Source organism: Xenopus laevis, chromosome 5L (genome assembly GCF_017654675.1).
Source record: "Xenopus laevis strain J_2021 chromosome 5L, Xenopus_laevis_v10.1, whole genome shotgun sequence".
NCBI lineage: Eukaryota > Metazoa > Chordata > Amphibia > Anura > Pipidae > Xenopus > Xenopus laevis.
This window is the reverse complement of record NC_054379.1, coordinates 150713474-150739916: the sequence shown is the minus strand read 5'-3', so window position 1 is coordinate 150739916 and position 26443 is coordinate 150713474. Positions and strand designations below refer to the sequence as shown.

Below are 26443 nucleotides of genomic sequence, written 5' to 3'. Positions count from 1 at the left end.
CTCTGCTTAGGGCCCCCCAATGCCTCATTTATAATTAAGAGATCAATGAATTCAAGTTTGTGACTGCACTTTGCAACCAGACAATTGCCAGCTCTGCTAGGTTCCTGAAATTCTGTCAAAAATGGAGACGCTGTTGACCCTCAACTTCAAATGTATTAAATAAGACAGAATTGAAGCAGGAACCAAGACCCACAGTAACGGCAACGTGCCTGAAATTGATGTGGCACAGAGTGCTGCTCTCTGATGTATGGAGTGAGTGGCATGATTTCTATATGTATCATGGATTGTGGCTTTCAGTGAATCCATAGCCTTGGTGGTAGCTCTTGGCACTGAGAAGATGGCAGTCATGAAAATAATTGAATGTTGGCGTGTACAATAATAAGAAGGATTTGTTTTCGGTCTACTAGAACATAGCAAATAATCGGCAGTTAGGATTTATTGGTCTAATGACTGAAATCAAACATCCGATATCAAACCCAGAGCAAACATGGTCCTTACCTTGACACCCAACTGGTGTGCCTCTACAAATTCTCCTCTTATCTTTGCTATAGAACCAAACAGTGGTAGCACCTAGTCATGGGCAAATGTGTCCCATTTCACTGAAAATAGGTGTTATGAAAAAAAATTGTGAAACATCTTTAAAGTCAATGGGAGTTTTTTCACACAAATTTATCCAAGCTGCATTACTTTTTTTTTTACAATGCCTTAAAGTCTATGGAAGTTTTTTGGTGGCGAAACCAATTTCACCCATCACTAGTAGGACCTAGAACAGATAGAGTGGTGGGTATGTGAAAGAGCTGATAAATATACAGATTTTACTGCACCAGAAAATAAAGAATAAGTTCAGAGGAGCTCACTACTTAGTGTGGAGTAACTGCACTGTTGAAACGTTGGCTACCTATGTACCATGCTGCTAATTCTGGAACTCTTTGTTCTCCGACATTGCGCTGTACCAGGAATTCATTCATTCTGCTGGACTGAAATCCATTCTTCAAAAGATTTTTTTTATATTCAATTTTGACATGGGGTTAGACATATTGTCAGGATTCCCAGCTGCCCCCAGTCATGTGACTTGTGCTCTGATAAACTTCAGTCACTCTTTACTGCAAGTTGGAGCAATATAACCTCCCTCCCTTTTCCCCCAAGCAGCCTATCAGCAGAACAATGGGAAGGTAACCAGAAAGATACAAGATAGCCGCTGTCTGGAATTTAGGGAAAAAAAACTACACCATAAAATTCATTACAGAATCCCTTTAAATGTATGGAGCTCCAAATTACAGAAAGATCCCTTATCCTTAAAATTCCAGGTCATGAGCATTCTGGACAATAGGTCCCCTACCTGTAATATTTTTTAATTCAAAAAATTCCAAACACAGTAAGAAAAAAACCTTGAAATATTTTGTAGTTAAATATGCACAATTTATTGGAGAGATTTGAACAAAAACATTAAACCAAATACATAACATTCAAAGCACCAGAGGCAGTAATAGGCCACCATGCATGTAATCACCAGTCGCTCCTCTTACAAGGTACTTGAAAGGAGGGGGGGGGGAGATAATTAAAATAAAAACAGAAAGGGTGGGCAGCAAAACCAGCAAATTGGTGGGGGGGGAGGGATAAAAGTCAAATAAAAAAAAAGAAGTCCTTCTTGACTCAGCACCATCTTTTGAGTGTAAAATCCAACACTCCTTTTAGTTACCAAAAATAAAACCAATGTTAGCTGCAGCTTTGTCTTTTTTCAGCAAAAAGAAAAAAAGAAAAAAAAAAAATCATCCTTAAAAAATAAATCTGAGCATCAAAATTTCCCACAGGGCAGGCAAACATTGTCCCAAATTTAAAATGCCAAATAGCGGTACGCACATGCCACATACTATAATTAAGCACAAATTCAAGTAACATTGATATACTTACAAAGTCTACATGTACCTACCCAAGAACGGGACCAATTCACAAAACGGATACGAGCAGTATAATCCGAACAACTGAGGTACTTGAAACACAAATATTTAGGCGGATATTTTATTATAGAGCATATAGTTGTGGTGAGGGGAACTGTCCGTTTAATTTAAACAAGCTATAAAAAAAAACAAAAAAAACAAAAACAAAACTAGGGACATAAGTGCCAGAAAACACACAGGAAATTAAGAAAGTGTTAAGTACAGCATGTAACATGTCATTTTAAGTCAACCCGTAATTGAAGTACTGGCTTTATACATCACTAGCGTGACATTTTCCTTCAGAAATAATAAATAAAGATAGTACTCTCGACTATATTAAAAAAAGGTGCATTTTAATGCAATGTCGTAGGATGGAGGGGGAAATAATTTATGAAGAGTTGTCAGCTTATAAACACATATTCCCTTGAAATGGTAAGAAAAAAAAAAAAAAAAAAAAACACAATTAAAAAAAATTTCTCCCTTAATGATGTGTCTGTGATTAATGCAACAAAGAAAAATCGGGAGAGAATTTGGAAACCATTGTTTACAATATGAATGCAGCTTACTATGTAGAACACCCTACTGGCTGTAAGTTCAAGATGGCAATTTTGTGAGAGCCAGTTCATCAAAACCCTGTTTTGTTTTTCCAATGGTAATATATATATATTTTTTTTTTTGTCTCTCTCCATAAGCGTAGCTATAACCCATCTGGAAGTTTGAATTATCACTTCCTGAAGCCAACCATTTAACAGAAAACAGAACAGCTTGTTAAACGAGTTACTTCCTCTTTAGGGAACAAAAGCTTGCAAATGTCATTTCCTCACAGGAATATTAAGTATATAGAATTAAAATGAAATAAGAAGTTGGAAAAAAAATAATAAAAGAAACTGCTTTAGCACCAACATTTTTTTCTGTCAGTGCATCTAACTTGTATCCCATTAACCATTAGAATTGTATCGGTTTTAAAAAGCCAATTGTACCTTCCCTGAACAATGGCGGACTCAAATATTGTAACAGTGCGATGCCAAGGTGTGCGTGGCAAAACAATGACATGGTTTTTTTTTTTTATTATTATTAACAGGAATGACAAAGCTGCACCACGATTGGCTGATGTGCAGTCTCCTTGGCTCCGAACGGTGAGAAGCTAGATGATTGTTGTCCATAAACTGAATTTATAGCAGCGTTAATGCTACATGTGAACGGCAGTTCCTTTCAGACTTCTTCTCAAAACCAAGGAGCCCAGAGTGGCTTTTTTTTTATTTATTTTGTTTTTTTAATACGTTACCAGGCTAAGACAGATTTTGAATAATACGGTCAGGAAGGACTCCTTCATGTGGCCATGTGACTCCTTCAAGTACCAAAAAGAAACTAGTTTTGTGCTCAGTTAAAAAAAGGGTCCGTATCCTCATCCATATTGACATCAGGCACCAGTTGATCTGACACTTCCTTAGCACCACATCCTGAATTTAATGCATTGAAATCTGTTGAAAACCATGGATGGTCCAAAATTTCTTGGGAAGTAAGCCTTTCTGAAGGCTCTCGGCGAAGAATGCTACGTATAAGACATTTTGCCTTGGGGGATAATGTCTCTGGAATGTTAAACTGCCCTCGACGGATTTTACTGAACAGTGAACTAGGCTCAATGTCATGAAATGGGTAACGTCCAACCAACATGGTGTAGAGCATGACTCCTAGACTCCATACGTCTGCAGCTTTGCCAGAGTAGCTGCCATTTGTGTTAAGGATTTCTGGGCTTACGTACGCGGGGCATCCATGTTTGTCGGAAAGGGAATCATCAGTCCCGGCTAAGACGTAAGCATCTTCCAAGCTTTCCAGTTTCACCCTCGTCCTGAAAAACACACAGTTGTAATTAATAACAGTTGGCAAAAACTCAAATGTATAGATATAGGCCCAAAAACACACTGTCCTTCCAATATATTATTACATTGATTGTAGGAAGTGCCAATAACCTTCTAGCACCACTAGACAAGAGGAACTCATACATCTGGTTTTTTAACCTTATCCTCAAATGACTGGATATGTTATAAAATATGGTGACTAAAAAGCCAGATCCCAGGAAGCTCCTAAGTAGATGCTCCATCAGCAGGCGTATATCATTAACAAGCATCTGCTTTGGGACTTCCTGTGATCTAAACGTTTTAGCCACTGTATCTTGAAGTTGAGTCACAAGTTTGGTGGAAAATGTCCAGATTGGCAGAAAATGTTGACTAGGGTAAAGGCTGCCATACACAACCCAATCTGATCAGGCCACATGCTGAATGGACGGAGAGTATACGAGAGGCCACATATGGTATGATGAACTTTTTATCACTGATGGGAACATTCCAATTATATCAATCTCGGTTTCAGAATTTTTTTATCTAATGTAGAGATATGCATTAGACCAGTGGTCCCCCAATCAGTAGCTCATGAACAACATGTTGCTCACCAACCCCTTGGATGTTGCTCCCAGTGGCCTGAAAGGCTTTCCAGGCTTGGAGGCAAGTTTTGGTTGTATAAAAACCATGTGTACTGCCAAACAGAGCCTCCTGTAGGCTGCCAGTCCTCATAGGGGCTACCAAACAGCCAATCCCAGCATTTGCCAATTACTTTTTTTCAAGCTTGTGTTGCTCCTCAACTCTTTTTACATTTAAATGTGACTCAAGAGTAAAAAAGGTTGGAGACCCCTACTTAGAATACATTCCGGACGAGCCTATAATCTCTGTTGAAGAAGAGATTTAAAAAACTAAACCATCATTAACTCACAGACTTTTAGTAGCACTCGTCACAGAGCCTTAACTCTTATTAAGGCAGAGACACATGGTCAGATTCGGGGTGATTAATAGCCCAGTGACAAATCTCTTCTTCTGGTTATCCCGCCAGCTAGAATGTAAATCGCCAGCGGGATGGCACTCTGAGCGCTTCGTTTTCCAAAGTCGCACGAAGTTGCCTCATGAAGGCAGGGGAATATAGTCCGGGGAGTTTAGCTGCCCCGAAGAAGAGATTTGTTGCCAGGCGACTAATCTCCCAGAATCTGACCGTGCGTCTCTGCCCTTATGGTTTAATCTGCAGAGACCATCTCCTTGTCTGACCTTGACATTCTGATGGTCAGGCATACAGTATACATATTGCAGCAGAGAACATTCCCTTGCACTTTCAATGACAGAGAATTCAGAAGTGATCACTCGCTACAAGAAAGCAAACATTTCATCATTCTTCATATCAGGCCACGGTTTCATTACAGTTGATAGAAGCGTTTCTACAATATCTTCCCAGTCATATGACTCGACACAATCCGTTCAACGAGGCTCGTTGTACAGAACGATCTAAAGTATATAATATTTATTTTGAGGAATTGAATACTACAGGTATGGGACCTGAATGCTCAGGACCTGGGGCACGCCAGATAATGGATCTTTCTGTTATTTGAATCTTCATACCTTAAGTCTACTAGAAAATACTTTAAGCAATAAATAACCCAAATAGGCTGGTTTTGCTTTCAATAAGGATTAATTATATCTTAGTTGGGATCAAGTATATGTATGGGATCTGTTATCCGGAAACCTGTTATCCAGAAAGATCCGAAATTACAGAATAGGCAACTTCATTTCATCTACATAATCCAGATTTTGAAAAAGGATTTCCTTTTCCTCTGTAATAATAAAACCGTACCTTGTATTGAAGCAACCCTGGTTACCTCCAGGTAATTCAAAGCAATATATTAAATACTAGAACTTAACCTACAGCCAGAAGAAAATCCAAAAAAAAGGATGTGGGGAAAAATGACCAACTGAAAAGTGTAGAATAACAGTTTTTCCGGCAGTAAAAAGTTAATTATTAAGTTGAACTTCCCATTGAAATCTCGGTTCTGTTAGGACAGTGTCTCTCAATAATCAAGGCCTCTGTGGAAGATATAAAGGCCACGGGATTAATCGGTTGCTCGTGATTGGATTCTGTTGACTCTTGAGCAAGTTAAAAGAGGAAGCAATTGAGTGGTGAATGATTTCCCATTTGTGGTGAATGAAACCACAAAATCTCCATCAGACACAGCCACGCCGATCAGAAAGTGGAAAGGGATTGTGGTAACCCTGGGAACTGGCAGGAAAGCCCATGCAAGACAAAGCCACTTCCATTGAGAATTCAGCTCAGCACTTGGCAGCCTTTAGTGGAGCAGCACAAAAGCCTTCATCAGTGTAATACAGGCATGGAACCCACTATCCAGAAAGCTCTGAATTACGGAAAGGCTGTCTTATATCTTAGTTGAGATCAAGTATATGTATGGGATCTGTTATCCGGAAACCTTTTATCCAGGAAGCTCCGAAATTACAGAATCAACCCAATAGGATAGTTTTGCCTTCAATAAAGATTAATGATATCTGGATAACTGGTTTGCAGATAACAGATCCTATATCTGTATGTCAGTCTCCTTCACATTACAGCAGCAGTGTCCATCCATAATCAAACACTTACTTAAAACATAAAACCTTTGCTTAAAGGAGAACCAAAATCTTTTTATTAAAAAGGGCATCGGAGTTCACAAATACCATCTTCTTCTCTTCGGGTCTTCTTCCGGCGATTCGGCAATTATGGTGGCTTTCGGCGCATGCGCAGTTGTTCGGACCAGCAACTGCGCATGCGCCAACACGGCTGCTTACCGAAGTGAAGAAGAGGGCATCATTGAACTCCGATGCCCTGAGTCTGCAATGAGGGGTAAGTAAAGAGTTAGGGGCATTTACCCAGGGTAACACCTAGGCTGGGGGAGCAGGGAAGGGGTCTATTTAGGGTAGGGGATTTTAATAAAAAGGGTTTGGTTCTCCTTTAATCACCAGTGACTATCCAGCCTTTAGACATTGATAAATAGTTCAACAACATAAAAAGACCATATTGTAGATTAAACATTTTTAACACTGGTCCTTTAATAGGGCACAAGTAACCCTTTAAGCAACAAAAGTAGGTTCTACATCACCTGCCTAAAAAGCCCATATTATAGATTGTACATTTTTTAGCCTACAATATGGTCTTTTTATGCAGGTGCAACCTACTTTTGTTGCTTTAAAGGGTTACTTTTCCATTATTAAAGGGCCAGCATCAAAAATGTTCAAACCAGCCATCCCTGCCTATTTGGCTCCTTTATGAAATAAAAGGTGCAAAATTCACACTTCCTTAATGTTTAGAAAACAAACACACACAGATCAATCCGAACATATTTCCCGGATTTAAGACCAAAGTCTGGAAGAAGAAGATGGACATGAGAAAGCATCTTGATAAGCGGAAATGTGACTAGTGTTATTTCTCATGGATTTCCCTGCCTGTTTCCATGGCGACGAAGACGTAGATCCCGTCTGTAAGAATTACTGCCTTTAGTTTCGCTCGCTAGTAATGGAAACATTCAGCTCCATCTGAAAAGGCCCAGTAATGAATCCGAGCGCGGCAATTGAAGAAAGGCAAAGCAAATTCATGTCGAAGAGGGGGTTTTTCCAACCAGATAAGAAGTAAATGAGTAAAAAAAATAAATAAATAAAACCCAACAATAACAAAATAAGTCCAGGTCTGAGAAATATTAGAGGAGACTTCTACTTTACTTTCCACATTCCCAAACAGGCAAAAGCATTTGTCTCTTTATAATACACAATAGTCATGAATAAATAACCTGCTCTTTATATAGTGAATAAAGTAAAGTAAAGTAAAGTAAAGTAAAGTTACCGAGGAGTTTCATGACCATATAAAAACACGAGGCCAAAGGCCTCGTGTTTTTATACAGGTCATGTAACTCTGAGATAACTTCTAATATCCTCATATTTTACAACTGGGGGTACTGTATTTATTACAATACACAAGTTTCAGTGAGTCATGTGACAGAAATGACATCAGAACTCACCGTTTATAACCGATGACTAGGCTCGGACGAATTTGACCTGTTTCGACAATAAATCGACGCCAGCGAAATGTTGCCGACGCCCATTAAAGTCTATAGGAGTGAAATTTTTTCTGACACGCGACGCCATACAAGTCTATGGGGGTCATTTCCGTAGCGAAACAAGGTGAAAAAATTCGCCCATCCCTACTGGTGATATCAGAACTCACCGTTTATAAGGATATAATTTACAAGATATTCATGTCTTTTGTGTATTATATCCTCATAAACTGTGCTTAGTGATGTAATTTCAGTCACATGATTGAAACTAGTGTATTATAATAAAAAATGAACCCACTGTTGTGAAATACGACACCTGTATAAAAGTTTTCTGCCTCCTCAGCGACTTATAATATCCTTATAATGCACAAAAGCCATGAATATCCTGTAAATGATATCCTTATAAACGGTGAGTTCTGATGTCAATTCTGTCACATGACTCACTGAAATTTGTGTATTATAATAAATAAAGTACCCCCAGTTGCAAAATATGGGGATATTAGAAGTTACCTCGGAGTTCCATGACCTGGAATGACCTTCGGCCTCGTGTTTTTATATGGTCATGAAACTCCTCTGTAACTTATAATATCCTTATATTTTACAAGAGGGTGTACTTTATTCACTATATGATACACAAGAGCCATCAGTATTCTGTAAATTATATCCGTATAAATGGTGCCTAGTGATGTCACCGGTTATAATCGGAACTTAGTGAGGTCATTTCTGTCACATGACTCCTTGAAACCTGTGTATTATAATAAAGTACCCGTGTTGCAAAATATGAGGATATTAGAAGTCCTTTGGCTTTGTGCATTCATATGGTCATGGAACTCCTTTGTAACGTATAATATCCTTATAATTTACAAGAGGGGGTACTTTATTCACTATACATTTTAATCGACTGAATCAACTTGTGTGTTATGAGAAGGAATGCAAAAGAAACCATAGGACCAAAGGACAATATTTACTTAATTACCTGCATAACCTGCAAACTCCAATCAAATACTGATCATAGCTCTCCTTAGTGACTTGAATCTAGTTGCCAAGATCCAAATCACCCTAGCAACCATTTACAGATCTGAATAAGCCAGGCAACAAGATGACAGTTTTAGACGGGAGTCTGATTCATGGCCTACAAATGGGTCAGGACTTGTTAAGAATGGGCAGGGTATGGTACATTGTAGGGTGTTTTTGAGCATAATGGGGCATAGTTGGGTGATTACGAGACATGGCTTTTTTTTTTTTTTTTTTTTTTTTATAAATTAGGGCACGTTCTACTTAGTTAGGCAGGACTTACCTACAGGCCTATTGATCAGCTGACTTCTGCTGCTGTTGTTTCAAGAGTCATAACCAGCATTGCAGTGGATACAGACAAATACTGCTTTCATTCGCAATCACAGCAAGCTTGAACCTCTGAAAACTGCGTTGAATCATGCAAAAACCGTTTAGTTGAAGGTGCCCTTATTATGAAGACATTATAATTTGGGGGTGGTAACCATCCACACAGATACAAGTATGGACCTGTTATCCAGAATGCTCGGGACCTAGGGTTTTCCAGATAACGGATCTTTCTGTAATCATCCCTTAAGTCTACTAGAAAATGATTTAAACATTAAATAAACCCAATAGGCTGGTTTTGCTTCCAATAAGATTAATTAGATGTTAGTTGGGATCAAGTACATGGTACTGTTTTATTATTACAGAGAAGGCAGAAATCATTTTTAAAAATTTGGATTAATTGGATAAAGTGGATAATTCTGAGCTTTCTGGATAATGGGTTTCCGTATAACCGATCCCATACCTGTACTATAAATACAAAGGCTGGAAGCTTCAGGTCTTTCTGGCGATGCAGTGATAGCATAGACGCTCCTTGCTTTCTAATGTTGCTAGACACTGTATATCCATAGAAACGAATAGGAAATTGGCGTCCAATGCAAATGAGGCTTACATCATCTTTACTAAATGAGTGGGAGAAATTTAGGACCGATTTATCAGACTTGTTTACCCAAGCGCTGAGCAAACACATTTCTCTGCCATCTGAGCCATCATTGTATGGTACAGATTGCGCAGCCTTTTATGGTACACAAGCCTTCTCTAAACAAACACTAGCAGCGCTTTTTATCTCCTGCTTTTTACAAGAGCATCTGTTACTTACTAATTGCATGCACAGCCAGGTAAATATTGTATTTTATCCCCTAGTAACTAATGATCTGCTTATGGGGAGACTCAGCCTTAAAAGGAGCAGGAATATAGATGGGTTTCCTATGGAAAAGTAATATTTTAAAAGCTAATCAAAGCTTTTCTTAAAGGCCCTCAGCCCTAGTGCTTCCCCCTAACTCTAATGCAAACCCCTTAAAGGAAAACTATACCCCCCCAAACAATGTAGGTCTCAATAAAAATATAAATAATGTAAATAAACCATTTTCATGTAAATAAACCATTTTCATAATAATGTACTTTTTTAGTAGCATGTGCTAGTGATGTGCGGATCAGGGTTTTCCTGACCCACACCCGACCCTAACCCGCCATGTTCCAGCCAGCACCCACGCTTCCCTGGTCCTTTTATAGACCCGCCGATGACGTCACAAAAGGGGCGGAGCAAGCAGACGCGAGACTATGAAACCGGAACCCGGAACAGTACGAGGTCGACCCAAACCCATGGGTATCGGATCGGGCCGCACATCACTAGTATGTGCCATTGGGTAATCCTAAATACAAAATTGCCATTTTAAAAAAGAAGGGCCACCCCCTGGGATTGTATGATTCAATGTGCACACAAAAACAAAACAAAAATATATATATATATATATATAGCATGACGTAATTTTGCCACTTCGCGATTTACCAACAGGTGATGGCGTAAATTCGCTAGCGAAGTCGACATACTCTCGCGCTTCTTCACACCCTAACGCCAGGCGAAGTTGCGCTCTGCAGAAGGGACGTAACTAGGCTAATTCACTAACTTGCGGCTTTTACTGAACGTTACCTCTTGCGCCAGACTTGACTTCGCCAGCTCAGACCAGGCTGAGTGCAATAGAGAAGGAGTTTCTTCAAAAATAGTTGAAAACGCTTTTACTGGGCGATAGAATGAATTTTTTTTGTGTGGTACCCTCCTTCCCCCTTACATTTGGCACCTAAACTATACAGTGGGCACATGTGTAGGGCAATATAACAACTCTATTTAATTTTATTAAGTTTCCCTCGGCTTGTGTAGTGTAATGTAGTTGCTGCAGCATACACGTCCATTGTACTTTAACTGCACGCCGTATGCTAATTAGGCATCGCTAGCGTAACTGCTTATCGTATTATCGCAAACGCAACCTTTCGGTAACCTGTGCGCAACTTCGGATCTTCGTGAATTTGCGCAGCCCTGGTGAAACTAACAAAAAGTCATGCAATTTCCCTCCCGCCCCTAATTTGGATATGCAAATTAGGATTCAGATTCGCTTCTGCTGGGCAGAAGGATACCGCCATATCCGAATCCTGCTGAAAAAGGCCAAATCATGTCTGAATCCCAAACCGAATCCTGGATTCGTTGTATCCCTAATTATCACTTACAGTCAGCTGCAGATGGTCGGATAGTTTTGGGTTCTCTTTTACCAGCAAAGAAAGTCTCATGTTCCTACAGCCATAACCTATAACGGCAAAGGCTCACATGGGGTTCTTTGAACCCCATTTCTACTGCAGTCTGTAGGTGCAAGCAACCAGGCCCGGGATTTTGACCACGGCTTCTAAGCAGGAGTGGTCAAAATGCCCCATGGGCCCTTATATGTAGGCTTGGGCGAATTTTACCCATTTCGCTTCGTGACATGTCCCCAACGCCCATTAAAGTCTTTGGGCATCAAAAAAATTGACGCACGTCGAAATTTTTTTGATGTGCGTAATTTTTTTTAATGCACAACGCCATACAAGTCTATGGGCGTCATTTCCATGGCGAAACAAGGCGAAAACTTATATACATGGTAGGAAAATGTAGACTTTACATGTAGTAAATAACACCATTATGTTCTACAGAGTTTATCTGCTATCTGCTGTGTAACCTGAGCCTTTACTCCTTTGAATGGCTGCCCCCATGGCTACACAGCAGCTTATTTATACAAACAATAGTAGTGTTTCTGAAGCAAACACACCAGTTTTACCAGTGCAGGGCAACACTGCATTATATTTTTATTACTTTAAAACGCTTTCACTTTATGATGTTACTGTTCCTTTAATTCCCTTCCAATACCGCTGTGAAAAATCAGCTCATTATGCCACAGGCAATACGATAAAATGATATTCAGTGAGTGCTGTTTAGTTTGTAACAAATGCGGATTACCACCTGGTAAGGAAAAATCCTTTATATAAAGTTCACACCGTTCCTTCACACCTACTAATTTTATTTGCACTGCTGACTGCCTGTTGTAGGTTCTGACCAGCAGGGGTGGGGGGTGGGGTGGATATAAACACCCAGATCTGCCACCTCCAGCTGTCACATATTGTATATAAATAACTCCTCTGAAAAGGACACATCCAGAAAAATGACAATTCATACTGGTTTGTTTTGCATCTGCAAATACGGGACTGGTTATCCAGAATGCTCTGGACCTGGGGTTTTCCAGGTAAGGGGACTTTCCATAATTTAGTCTTAAGTCTACTAAAAATCATTTTAACAGTAATTAAACCCAATAGGCTGGTTTTGCCTCCAATAAGGATTCATTATATCTTAGTTGGGATCAAGTACAAGGAACAGTCTTATTATTATTTGATAAAATGGAGTCTATGGGAAATGGCCTTTCTGGATAACGGGTTTCCTATATATTTGCCAGCAACGGTCCTATTGTATATGGGCAGAGGCAGAGAAAGATTTTCCTTCTGCAGGTGGGTAGAGTGGCACTTGACTCTTATTTTAATCCTCATTTATCACCTTGACACAAATTAATATAAAATTGCTCTTCCGAGCACTTTTGCAATTTGCAATTTTTTTTAGCTTTCAAGATATTACCGTGGTGGTTTTTATAAGAACGAAGGCCGATTGGACACAGCCAATAGAAAATGACATGTGTGACACAGCTACAGTTTTAATTGTAACAGTTGTTCAGTGTCAGCCTTTAGGAAAGCTTGAGGAGCATGCTCAGTAGGGGCTGAAGCTTTTGCTGCTGAACACTGCAACAACTAATGTATCCAACTGTAACATATTCAGCCCTCTGGCTTAGTGAGCAGCCACTAGGAAAATGGAACTGCTTCACATGAGAAGGATGGAGGAAAAAAAAAAAAAGAGAAACCAGGAAGCAGCTGAAAATAAATTCATTATTTGGGGTGTTTTATTTAAAATTAGACTTTGTGTGATGGTTAACTGCCCCTTTAACTCAGGATGTAGAAAGACCCACCCATTACTTTTAAAGATTTCTCTCCCTTTAAAAATGTGCATATATCAACTGTCTCCTTCAAAAATGGGCAAAATTATAGATTCAGAATTCAGGTGGCAGTCGGAAAGCAGGAAAAGAAATGCAGTTACAATGGTTATTATGCCGGTTCCTGCACACAAACAAAGTGCTGAGCAATGGCCAAACGTACTCACTAATCGCTTCGGAATGTGCTGATGCGACACGGCCCCTGTGCCCTTCACCCCTTGCCAATGGCCTTTCCCCCAACACAGCGCTTCTTTATTCATATGCTAAACAGGCCAGTCTGGACTGCAGACATAATACAGCCAGGTTCCCCAGCTAGAGCCCGAAGCACAGTCTCAGAAAAGACCCCAAACTGAACATGATCTCATTATTTATTCAGTTTATCAGGAAGGGCAATTTGCTGTGTGTGCAGGTTATACGGATGCAGACAGGACTGGAGGGATTTTTCCAATTTTTCGGTAAAAGTTCCTATAGGGGTTTTCTTGTGCTTTTAACCATTTAGACACCAGAGTATACAAATTCTCATAGCCCTGGACTGCCCTGATTTTGATCACCAAAAGGTTTTAAAATGCCTCCACTAATCAGTCATGTATTCCCTATGGAGCAGACACGCATATCATCTGTACATGCCCTAACTGGAGGGTAATAACTAGATTCCTCACTGCAGTTCTGACAGGCCAGATGAAAAAAACCTCTCTTCAGGGACTATGGAGACGGCCAGCCCACACACTCCCTGCACAGAAATTTCCCAAAACAACACTAACTTTGGTTGAAAAGCTGGATCCACCGCTGTAGACAGGAGCGAACAAGAGAAGACCATATATTAAGGCTAAAGAGTCAAACTGTCATCTCCATAAGTCGACAGTCCAGTCATTAATAGGAACAATCAGTGGGTTTTCATAAAATGAATACCCTAAATTGGATCAGACAAGGTCCTAAGCAACCTTTATCTATCTTTATCAAATCAAGTTTGCCTAGTAGCAGTAACCAGTATATTATACCTGCTGACTGGTTGCTAGGAGTTACAGCACCTGGGCACACTTCATGCCTTTATTACATAACCCCCTTAATTTCCTTCACAGCAGGCAACAAATTGTGGTTATATGGTCCCATGCAATGACAGAAAGAAACCTGACATTCCGGCTTGCTTTGAATGCTGGGAGTTCATGAGTTTTCTTGCCATGGGCATGACATATCTAGGCAATAGAGTATGCTCTTCCGAACCCCCCAACTGGGCAGCAGTATGGCACAGTTCATAGATTGTTAGTAAAACACCCCCCCCCCCCAGTCCCACCAACACATTTTACATTCAGGAACCAAATTGTCCTTAAAGAAGAACTAAAGCTTGACTAAAAAAGTAAAGTAAAAATGTTGTACATTATGTTTTGTGCTTCTGTACCAGCCCAAGGCAACCACAGCCCTTTAGCAGTAAAGATCTGTGTCTCCAAAGATGCCCCAGTAGCTCCCCATCTTCTTTTCTGCTGATTCACTGCACATGCTCTGTGCTGCTGTCACTTACTGAGCTTAGGGACCCACTCACAATATACAGTACACATAGAATAGAAATGTCACACTATAAGGCTGATTAGTAATTAATACAGATAATTACAACATGGCAGTACAGAAATCAGTGCCATTAGCATCAGAATTTAATAATCAGCCCTGTAGCATCAGCTTATATTACAGACCAACCTCATTTTCTGCTGGATAATTAGAGACGAGACCTAAGCTTAGCTTCTCAACAGCTGCTCAGAGCCCACTGAGCATGTGAGTGTCACAGACACTTTCCAAGATGGTGACCCCCTGTGACAAGTTTGAAGTCCTGGATCATTGCTGCTATTGACAAGCTGAAACTTTAGGCTGGTGCAATATGTTCATTATATAAAATATGGCAGTTGTATCCATATTCATTTTAGGGTTACGTTCTTCTTTAAAACTCTTACCCCCATATGTCATGAGGCACAAAGTTTGCCTAGGAGCAGTAACCCATAGCAACCAATAAGATGTTTACATTTAAACAGATGACCAGTCAATTCTACCTGCTGATTGGTTGTTATGGTTTACTGCCCCTTGGGCAAATTTAGCGCCTTTTATTACATAATCCCCGAAATCCCCATATGGCAACAATCTTCCCTGGCCACCCGCATGTCCTCAAACACAACAATGGTGGAAAGGGCACGGTTTGTTAGTATACAAACCCAAAGCATGACACAGAATTCACCCTACACTACACAAACAATAGCTTTGTTTTATTAGAAAGGGAAGGGGGGCAGTGTCTTGTTTGGGTTTAGAGCATAGTTTTTTTTGGTAACTAAGAATGCAACACATTCCTTTCTTAAATGGATGAACAATTTCCTGCAGCCAAGTTTGCTCTCTATTCATCTGAGCACGGGTCAAAGGGTTAGCAATACCATCAGTAAATCAACCGAGGCCCATAAAGAGACACAACAAAAGGACCAAAAGCTAAAACTCCAATCCTTTCCTTCTCCATTGGACCTTAGACAAAAAGGAGAAGACAGGGTGTTCGCTCAATAGGCTGATAGAATGCAGATCCACCCAGATATCGTACAATGAAATAAAAATATATAAGTGAAGCAATATGGCAATGCTCAATCAGATGGCTTCATGCAAAACGCAGGGAAGAAATGGCACAAAATAAAAAGCATCACAAAAATGCCAATGAAATACACCCTGTAAACGCACACACATATAAACGGGTTTATTCCAGTACTCTGTAAAACATTGCTTACATTTCCTACTTCCTTTCGTGAGCCTTGTTTAAAGCTCTGTACAAGGGCATGACATTCTCTGCTTGAAATAAATGTTCCAAAATAATCTCTGCAGCCTGTACTAGTTACAGAGTTACCGTGAAAGAAACATTTGTATAACCAAGGAAACAAGAATATATAAATGTATATAGGTTAAACAAATGCTAAATTTTCCGTGCCATTTTAGGAATTAAATCTGAAACTATTCTTATAGCAGAGGCACAGATCTGTCTAATACTGGTTTTCATTAGCATATACAGCGTGTCCTGTATTCTTATACTGTAGTGTGGATTTATTCCACAGAGATTATACATTATTCACATCGGTCCCTGTGCCAGCGAAGCTTACACTCTAAATTCCTGTCACATTCACACATAATGTGGTCAGTTTTATCTCACATCAAACTGTGTGGTTCTCCATGTAGACATGGAGAGAACATACAGGGCAGATCACTGGGATTGAACACAGAACCTGTTAATATGAAAAATGTTAAAGTGGTTGTTCACCTTTGAGATAACTTTAAGTATGATGTAGAGAGTGATGTTCTGAGACAATTTGCAATTGGCTTTCATTTTTTATTATTGAAGGTTTTTGAGTTATTTAGCTTTTTATTCAGAAGCTCTCCAGTTTGCATCTTAAGCAATCTGGTAACTAGGGTCCAAATTACCCTAGCAACCATGCATTGATTTGAATAAGACACTGGAATATGAATAGGAGAGGCCTGACTAGAAGGATCAGTAATAAAATGTAGCAATAACAATACATTTGTAGCCTTACAGAGCATTTGTTTTTTAGAAGTGAGTCAGCGACGCCCATTTGAAAGCTGCAAAGAGTCAGAAGAAAAAGGCAAATACCGTATATACTCGCGTATAAGCCGAGTTTTTCAGCACTGAAAATGTGCTGAAAAAGTCTACCTCGGCTTATACGCGAGTCTCTCCCCTGCTGCTGCGTGCTCGTTCCCAGTGCCCAGTATCAGACAAGCCGCCATACCTCCCAACTGTCCCGCGGGACAGTCACTATTTCCTGTGCCTGCGCATAGTAGCAAAGATGTCCCGCAGACCCGTGCCGGCTGTTCTTGTTGTTGGATCCGGCATGGGCAGCGGCATCTTGCTACTTCCGGGTTTTGAGTTCGGGTACTTCCTGCTCTCTCCCCACACATCAGAAACAGGGGTTGGGGGGCGCTGATTGCCGGGAGGGATGGAGATCTGGAGGAGGCGGAAGGGTTGGTGAGTGGAAGTTGATCTATTGCCTCACATACCTGCCTGTCACAATAACAGCCGAGCTCTCCGCACTCCATCAGATTTCCGTCCTGCCCCCAGTGTCAGTTTGTGCTGCTCGTAGTGACAATAAAGTTTAGTGACTGGGTGGGGAGAGACAGAGTGTGGACGCCCCTTCCCCCGTGGCTTTGCTGGCTGGAGTCGGACTCCAACTATGTGCCTGCTTTGTGTGGGGAGACTCAGAGAGGGAGAGACTGCCTGCTGCAGTCTGCTGCCACCCACCACGACCACATGGTAAACCTTCTCTTCTCTGACTTCTTCTGCGCTCACACAGGCTCACAGAGGGGTGTAGGAGAGAGAGAGGGGAAGGAAGCTGTTCTGCTGCAGAGCAGTGCTTTTGACACTAGGAAGAAAGAGCTGAGGCTGAGCTCAGCACTGAGAAGACAGTGTGGCTACTTTTTTTGCAGGGGGAGGGGGGAGCAGCTTTTAGTAAAATGTAGCTGTGCAGGCAAAAGTGTAGTATAGGCTTATACACGAGTCAATACAGGTTCCCAGTTTTCCTAGGCAAAATTAGGTACCTCGGCTTATACGCGGGTCGGCTTATACACGAGTATATACGGTAACTATAAAAATAGGAAGAATTGGCCGCTCTATTATATAATACAAGTTACCTTAAAAAGTGAACCACCGATAATAATAAGACTAATAACTTCAAAGATAGGTAGAAGTCAGGAGTGCTCCACCGAAGTACTTTGGAAACACTAACATTGCTTTGTACCTGTATTTTAGGCTGAAATCATGATCAATATTTTTTTTTTTAAAGGGTTGGTTCACCTTTTAAGTTAATTCCTAGTACGATATAGAATGCTTTAATGCTAAGAAACTTTTTCTTCAATTGGCCTTCATTTTTCTTCTTCTGACTCTTTCCAGCTTTCAAATGGGGTCACAGACCCCATCTAATGCTCTGTAAGGGTAAGCGCACACACAAAGGTTCCGGGAGATTTAGTCATCTGACGATAAATCGCCTCTTCTTCGGGGTGACTAATCTCCCCGAACTGCCTCCTGCCAGCTAGAATCGAAATCGGGTTTGCACTTCGTTTTCCAAAGTCGCCCGAAGTTTCCTCGTGAGGCGACTTCGGAAAACGAAGCGCACCAATTGCCATCCCGCCGGCGATTTACATTCTAGCCGGCGGGAGGCAGTTTGGCGAGATTAGTCGCCCCGAAGAAGAGGAGATTTGTCGCTGGGCGACTAATTTCCGAGAATCTGAGCATATGTATCTGCCCTTAGGCTACAAATGTATTATTAGTGCTAATTTTTAGTACTTATCTTTCTATTCAGGCCTATTCGTATTCATGCATGGTTGCTGGGGTAATTTGGACTCTAGCAACTAGAACTGAACTGAACTTGCAAACTGGAGAGCTGCTGAATAAAAAAAGCTAAATAACAAAAAAAAACAAAAATAATAAAAAAATGAAAACCAAATGCAAATTGTCTCATCTCTACATCATACTTAAAGTTCATTTATGGGGAACAACCCCTCTAGGGGCTCTTACACACGGGCGGTTTTTCCTGTGCTTCCCTGCGTTGCGCTTTCTTCCGTTCAGCCGCAGGAGAGCGCAGGAGTAGACGCACTCAATTATTGTGAAGGGGGCTGTACTCACACAGACGTATGTATGCGCCGAACACAGGTGTAATGCAACGTCCCACCTGCGTTTGGCACTTACATACGTCTGTGTGAGTAGAGCCCCCTTCAAATAATCCCCTGCGGCTGAACGGAAGAAAGTGCAATGCAGGGGAGTGCAGGAAAAACTGCCCGTGTGCAAGAGCCCTAAATGAAGTAATCATTTATAAATTGCGTGAGTATGAATACACAGAGGTGTACATGTACTTGCACACTAATAAAAAGAAGCCGTGTAACCCAGCGTGTTCCCTTTCAGCAGGCGTCGGCTCAATCTAGGCCGATCTCTTCCTAATCTCTTTCACCAGGGACAACTAATCACCTCATAAAAAGGAAGTCACCAGAGCAAATGGAAATTGACTGGAAAACAACAGCGTTTATTGCAGTCTAACCAAAACATTCTGCAGCCCCAAACTGCGTGTGCAATTACTGTGCACCGGCCATTAGGGTTTTATTGGGATGGTCAAATGGAGCTAGCGGTCACCTTGGGTCAAGGCTTAGAAAGGCCTCCACTGAAGGCATAAGGCACAATATTGCTGTACTGGAAGGGACACACGGTCATCACAAATGCAAGGAAATAAACTTATGCTGTAACTTGCATGTAATTAAAGGGATTGTTCAACTTCAAATAACTTAGTATGATGTAGCGATTGATAGTCTGAGGCAATTTGCAATTGTTTTTTGCGGGTTTTGAGTTAATTTTATTCAGCAGCTTTCTAGTTTGCAATTTTAGCAATCTGGTTGCTAGGGTGCAAACTACCCTAGCAACCATGCACTGATTTGAATGAGAGACAAGAAGGAGTGATAATAAGTAGCAATAATAATACATTCTAAGCCTTAGAGAGCATTTGTTTTTTTTACATGGAGCCAGTGACCCCCATTTGAAAGCTAAAAAAAAGTAGGAAGAATAAGGCAAATAATTAAAAAAAAAAAATGACGAATTGAAAAGTTGTTTAGAATTGGCCATTTTGTAAGATACTAAGAAAGACAAATAATAAAATGCAGCAATAACAAAAAATGTGTAGCTTTACAGAGCATTTGTTTTTTATAAGGGGTCAGTGACCCCCATCTGAAAGCTCTAAAGAGTCCATTCTGTAACATATTAAAGGTTAACATAACGGTTAACAACCCCTTTAGGCATGATTGCATTGCAAGTTAAAAAAAAATGGCATATCATCACAAAATAGTCCGGTAATGTAGTGTAAGAAAGCTGAAACACACTATAGGCTGCAGCCAGAGCTGGTGACAAGTCAATTCATTCTAACAACATGACTTTACATACATCCCCAAGGGGACCCTCTGGAGCAATTACTAACCAGTTAACAGGCGGTTATTTTGCAAGGCTAATCTGACAGCTTCATAAACACCACACTGGTCATAGATATGGAAAATAAACACTACACCATTCAGGAGGAGCCCAAGGTCGGCTAGGAAAGGAATAAATAAACGTGAGCAGGTATAATCCGGCCTCCCAGCGGCTTGTGCAAGAGAACTGCATTCAAACCACCCCCCAGCCACCTGGGAAAGTGTTCATTAAGCACATTTTTGGGTGTAGGATAACCTGCAATTTGATTTATTCTGCTGCATTCCACACATCAGTCACCACTCAGGCTTCCCTGATGCCTCTCAATGTTCTTCTTGTTGGACAGCCCAAAGCTAAAGGCACCTCTACTCTACTAAACCCCAGAGGGTGGAGGATTCAGTGTTGCACCTGGATTGTGAATGTGCATTAGGCAGTACAGGAGTGAATTATTATTCTTTACATATAAGGAGCCAATAAAGCTGCCTGTATGTTTTTGGAGCTCCTTGCAGTTAGTACCCTGCCTGGATTGATGATGAAACCAAGAGCTGCAGCAATACTAAACCTCGTGCCGCCATGCTGCATCCAAAGGAATTTCTTCATGTTTAAGGCAGGTGTGTTATGTTTTAGTCCTCTGAATATCCGAGTAAAGGACAAGTGCAACTTTCACGCATACTTTCCAGGTTCCCCAGCACTAGCAATGCACTACCTTGCAGCCCAGCTGGAGACAGGCACATTTGAAGCCTCCCCTTGCTTGGAATAGGAAAAGAACCACACCAGGCACAGGTTTCTTTGCTCCACTTCACAAAGCCATAATACCACTTAAAACAGCTTAGATTTCCCTTGTGCTTTACTTGCCCTTTAATGTACTGCTAACCCCAACACCAAAAATCATTGACCTCTATTGACAAGCCAGTTGTTTTTATCCTGCATACATAAAAAAGGTTTTTTTGCTCAAGCAAAGGTCTCATTTTAAATTGCACTGTATCTGCCGTCAGCTCTGATGCTGGCAGCCATCTTTCTCTGCTTTCTAAATTAAGCCCCACCTATTCTATTGTGTTTCATAGAGACTTAGTTAAAGGACCAGTAACATAAAAAAAAAATTAGTTACTATACCACCAAAAAAAAAAAAAAAAACACCAAGACTAATTAAACTTTAAAGTCGCACAGTCTTTATTAAGAAACAACTTACCGAACTCTGCTTGCGCTCTTCTTCAAAAAAAGCGACAGGGCGACGATCCATTGTGCGGCGCTCGATTTCTCCTCCCTCTCCTATAAGGAAGGCAGGGAGGGGAATCCGAGCGCCTTTTCTGAAGGGGAGCACAAGCGGAGTTTCGGTAAGTAAGGCTGTGCTATTTTAAAGTTTAATTATTCTTGGTGGTTTTTTTTTTTTTGCATGGTATAATATTTTTTTTTTTAATGTTACTGGTCCTTTAATGCACTTTCTTCACCAACCAAACCAAGAATATGTTTAAATTAAAACACGAGTATGTAGAGATTCATTGAGGACTTGTACCATGTGCCTATTATCAATGGGCCTTTAAGCATGCTGGGAGTTGTAGTTCACAGAAGTTAAAGAGTTTACTGATGCAATCTGCATAGCCAGCGCTGATCTTACCTTTCTCCATCGTTAAAGACGAATTTCCTTAGCTTAAGATCCCTCAGCACGAGTCCACCATCGTGGCAATGCGCTACGGCCGAAACAATTTGATAAAAGAGTCTGGCAGCTTCCTCCTCTTTCAGCTTTTTGCAGGTACGGACAAAGGAATGCATGTCCCCATGACTCCGCTCAAAGAACACGTAAGCCTTAGTCTCTCCGAGGATGATTTCGGCTATTTGGTTAATGTTGCTGTGGATAGGTAGGCAAAAACAAGGTGCCAGCGTCTCCTGGTAGCAGCGACTATCGAAAACCTAAAAAGCAGGAGGGAGGGGGATTATGTCACAAGTTAAGGAGGAAAAGTCTCACGTGTAGAGCAAGTTTGTCAGCTAGCAGGGAACAATGTGGCCCATGAATCATTAATCCTGAGACAAAGAACATCTGTGTGCCATGCTGTATGCTGCGCTCCTCTCTCTGAAAACTATTGCACTCATTAAAGCATCGCATTTCACACACTTAGAGCTGGTTTAGGGTATTTACCCTGGGCCCCCAGGGGTCCTTTATAAAGGATATAAAATGACAGTGTTGCATATGGAGTATAGAGATTGAGGCTATGGGCTGGTCAACAATAAACACAACAATGTAGCGCTCATTGATTAACAAACTTGTATTCTGGGGTCTGTTAGGGAATTATTAGGTCGTTCATGAGTCGCAATACGCCAATATGCATTCGTAAACACGCAGCTGAACGCGGCTCATTCTCAACCCCAGCTGATTAATGGCCGTCGAACTCCATTTAAGCATTTAAAAGCATGACACCACCGAGCCGACTGCCATATTAGCCTCCCCGGGGGGAATTCTGGAGCTGTCTGCAGTTTGCAATTACATCATTCATGCCCCATTGTTTATGAATGAATGAGGAGACCGGGCTCGACGTTGCACTTCCGCAAGGTGCCTTTTGTCGAAGCTTCTGCATCTCCCGAGCCAATGAATGGGAAGACTAAATAACAATGGGGGTGGAAAGAAATGTGTGGGTACGTATACGCGCTACACAGATACTGCGGGCGCTGCACTCATGGATGAAAGGGGGCACCAAAAAAAAAAAAAGTCAGCGCATACAAAGGCTTATTTTGTCTGGTTACTACTGGACAAACCTAGAAAAGGTTTTAAGATGGGAAAGGGAGACCTTGCTCTATTATAGCAGAGGTGATCAGTCTCAATCCCTTACACACAGGTCATTCACAGATCTCCAATTCATTAAACTACTCCCGCCCCTCCTCCTGACCACCGTCTCTCCCCATTAAACCCCTTTAATGAGACAAAAACAGATGGCAATGGTTTTAAAGAAAGAAACAGTTTGAACACACAATGGGAGGGAGAAGTGGCAGGACAAAAGACTAAAGGGACAATTGAAACATTCATTGGACTTTACCTTGCACAGAAACTCCTCTCCGCTGTGCAGATGAAGGGCTCGGAAAACGTGGTTTCCCTCCAGAGGCTCCAACAATAAGTATTTCCCAACGCAGGAAACGCAATGCGACGAGTTGGGAGTCTCTGGGGGACTTGGAGAGCCAAGGTTTGGGCTGAAGCTCTGGCTGGGTTCGGTGGACCTTATGGACGATAGCTCTTCAAAATCCTGGTTTTTATTCCTCGATCTCCCATACCTTGTGATTGTGATGGGGTTCGACCTTTGTATGTTCATGGGTATGAAGGACCCACCAAAAACCTCCGGTTGGGTAGACTCAAGGAAGGGGTTTGTGCTTGCAGTTGGGGATGGTCACACAGAGAGGAGAGTGTGTAAATGTGCAAATGCCGAATTCTTAAAGTGGAAGAATAAACAGAGGGGTTGATTCGAGCTCTACCAAGGGAAGCTCAGGAGAGAGGGATAAGGCAGCAGTCGGTGTATGAGCAGTAGGTGCTACGATCTAGAACACAGCGGGCAACAAAGACATGCTAGAAGTCACTCTAGAACGACGAATCCAGGTCACCATGCGCTCCAAGCTTGTGTGCAAAAAAAAAAGCAAAGTATTGACTCGAAAAATAGAGGCAGAGTCTCTGTTCAATTTAAATTCCTTTCTGTATTCCAAAATATTAGGTCTGGTACGAAAAATATTATTCTTGGGGGGGGGGGTAGTTTGAGCTAAGCCACTTAGTTTAGAAAAGCAAGGGGGGGTGGGGGTAAATTCTGCTGTACTGTAACAATAACAAAGTTGCCCCTGGTTCAACTCTAGATGGCGTCTGGAGCTTCTCGTTTGGAGCTTCTCGTTTGGAGCAGAGCGATCTGTAGGGATTTCTATGGTCTGGGCTTCTTGGTGGTGGAGCTGAATTAGCGGGTGGAGCAGAATTAGCGGGTGGTGGAGCAGAATTAGCGGGTGGTGGAGCAGAATTAGCAGGGAGAGCAGTAGCAGCAATGCACAGGGACAGGTCTGTGATTGGGGGACAATAGGACAATGTGCCGGAGATCAGCAGCAGCAACAGTCGCACTGAGAGACAAAGTTCAGCCAAGGACAAGGGAGATCAACGCTGAGTGCGACAGACGCATCAAGCCGCAGCTTTCTCTTGGACTCCGGTGATTGAGATGATTGCCTTGCACAGAAAAATAAACATCTGCAGCGTTTCCTTTCAAAAACAACAAATAGCGTGAGGATGGGACTGGTGCAGAGGTAGCGGCGGGGAAAAGAGAGGAGGAAAAAAAAAGGGGAGGCTGGAGCCGGTCCCCTTTCAGCAAGACATCATCTCCCGCGGTGCTGTACTTACGTGGCTTCTCCCTTGTGCGTGTGTGTGAGAGTCTCTTAGTGCTGCTGCCGCTCAGTGTCACACGCACAGCCACACTACAGCCCGACCTCTGCTGCGCACTACTCAGCCTGCCGGCAAGCTCCGCCCTCTGCGGCTTCTTATAGGATAACGCGGCAGTCGATGAAAGAACCCGTGGCCCCGCCCACCAGAGACTGATTCTTGGCCCAGCTCATTCTGTTTTCTTCTTACACGTAATGCTGAGTGAGTTAAAGGCACCCGAACTCATTATATATCTATATATGCAAATATACACACACAGTGGGGCCTAGCTATAGAGGGAGCAGACCCTGCGGCTGCAGGGGGCCCCATGATGCCCTAAGCCTAATTCATATACAATTTCAATATATATTGGTAAAACAGGTCAGCCTCTAGCAGAGCCGCCATCAGGGGGGACAAGTGTCCAGGGCCCGGGCATGAAGGGAGGCCCGGCATTGCTGCAGTTTTGAAAGAGCCGGCCCCCCGTGCCAGCGCCCGAGCCATGCGGCATTTTTCAAGTCCCAAACAGCTGAAATGCATAAGTGCCCAACAGCCAAAGGACCCAAAGCCATAAAAACAGCCTAAGCTGAAGTCCCGAAGCGGCAAAAAGACCCAAAGACATGAAAACAGCCGAAGCGGCAAAGAGACCCGAAGCCACGAAAATGTCCGAAATTGAAGTCCTGAAGTGGCAAAAAAGACCCAAAGTCACGAAAGGAGACGAAGTTGAAGTCCTGAAGCCTTGAGTTCAATTCTACTGAACACCAATTTGTGTTTTTTTTTATCCTCTGGCCACCAATGTATTATTTTAATATTCTATAGGCCCTGCCAATGTTTTTTTAAAAAATATTTTTTGGAATTGAACTCATGGACTTCAACTTCGCCTCCTTTCATGACTTTGGGTCTTTTTGCCACTTCAGGATTTCAATTTAGGACATTTTCGTGGCTTCGGGTCTCTTTGCCGCTTCGGCTGTTTTCATGTCTTCGGGTCTTTTTGCCGCTTCGGGACTTCGGCTTTTCGGCACTTCCGCATTTCGGCTGATCGTGACTTCGAAAATGGCCGAGCAGCTTCGGCGCTGTCAAGGGGGGTCTGGCTTTTTCGAAAGTGCAGCACTGCGGGACCCCCCTTCATGCCCAGGGCACCTGTACCCCCTGTCTCCCCCTGATGGCGGCCCTGGCTATATATACTGTATATATTAAATGTATTTGAATTATGGCTCTCAGGAAATCTCCCATGGGCCCCCAGCATCAGTGGAACCCTCTGGGGTAGAATATGGACAGCAACACAAAAGTCTGACAATTCCAGTCTACATTTGTTATTGAACTGTGCAGTCACGTGATTCTGTGAAACAAGTGAATTCGATTCTGTTGTATAGTCCCCACTCAAGGGGTTCCCCCCAAATATTACCTAAACTGACCTTGAGCTTGCTGCCCCCGCCAACCACAACTTAAAGGAAAACTATACCCTTCCCTCAAACAATGGAATAAAAATATATTGAATAAAACAGCTCGTATGTAAAACCCTGCTTCATGTAAATAAACTATTTTCATAATAATATAATTTTAGTAGTATGTGCTATTGGGTAATCATTAGGGATGCACCAAATCCAGGATTCGGCCTTTTTCAGCTGGATTTGGATTCGGCCGAATCCTTCTGACCGGCCAAACTGAATCCTTATTTGTATATGCAAATTAGAGGCTAGGAGGAAAACTGCATGACTTTTTGTCACAAAATAAGGAAGTAAAAAATGTTTTCCCCTGCAAATTAGGATTCGGTTTGGTATTCTGCCGAATCTTTCGCGAAGGATTCGTGGTTCGGCTGAATCCAAAATAGTGAATTCGGTGCATCCCTAGTAATCATAAATAGAAAAC

General features: G+C 41.8%; 1 protein-coding gene across 1 annotated transcript; it reads right to left on the bottom strand.

Annotated features, from left to right (window-relative positions):
• Positions 1–1397: 1397 nt before the first annotated feature.
• trib2.L (tribbles pseudokinase 2 L homeolog) lies at positions 1398–24659 on the bottom strand. Its single transcript, XM_018264020.2, has 3 exons — positions 23235–24659; positions 21824–22116; positions 1398–3786 (listed from the first exon to the last, which is right to left on the bottom strand). Exons 1-3 carry the CDS (start codon positions 23502–23504, stop codon positions 3318–3320), a joined length of 1032 nt encoding a protein of 343 aa, XP_018119509.1. The 5' UTR covers positions 23505–24659; the 3' UTR covers positions 1398–3317.
• Between the last annotated feature and the right edge of the window lie 1784 nt (positions 24660–26443).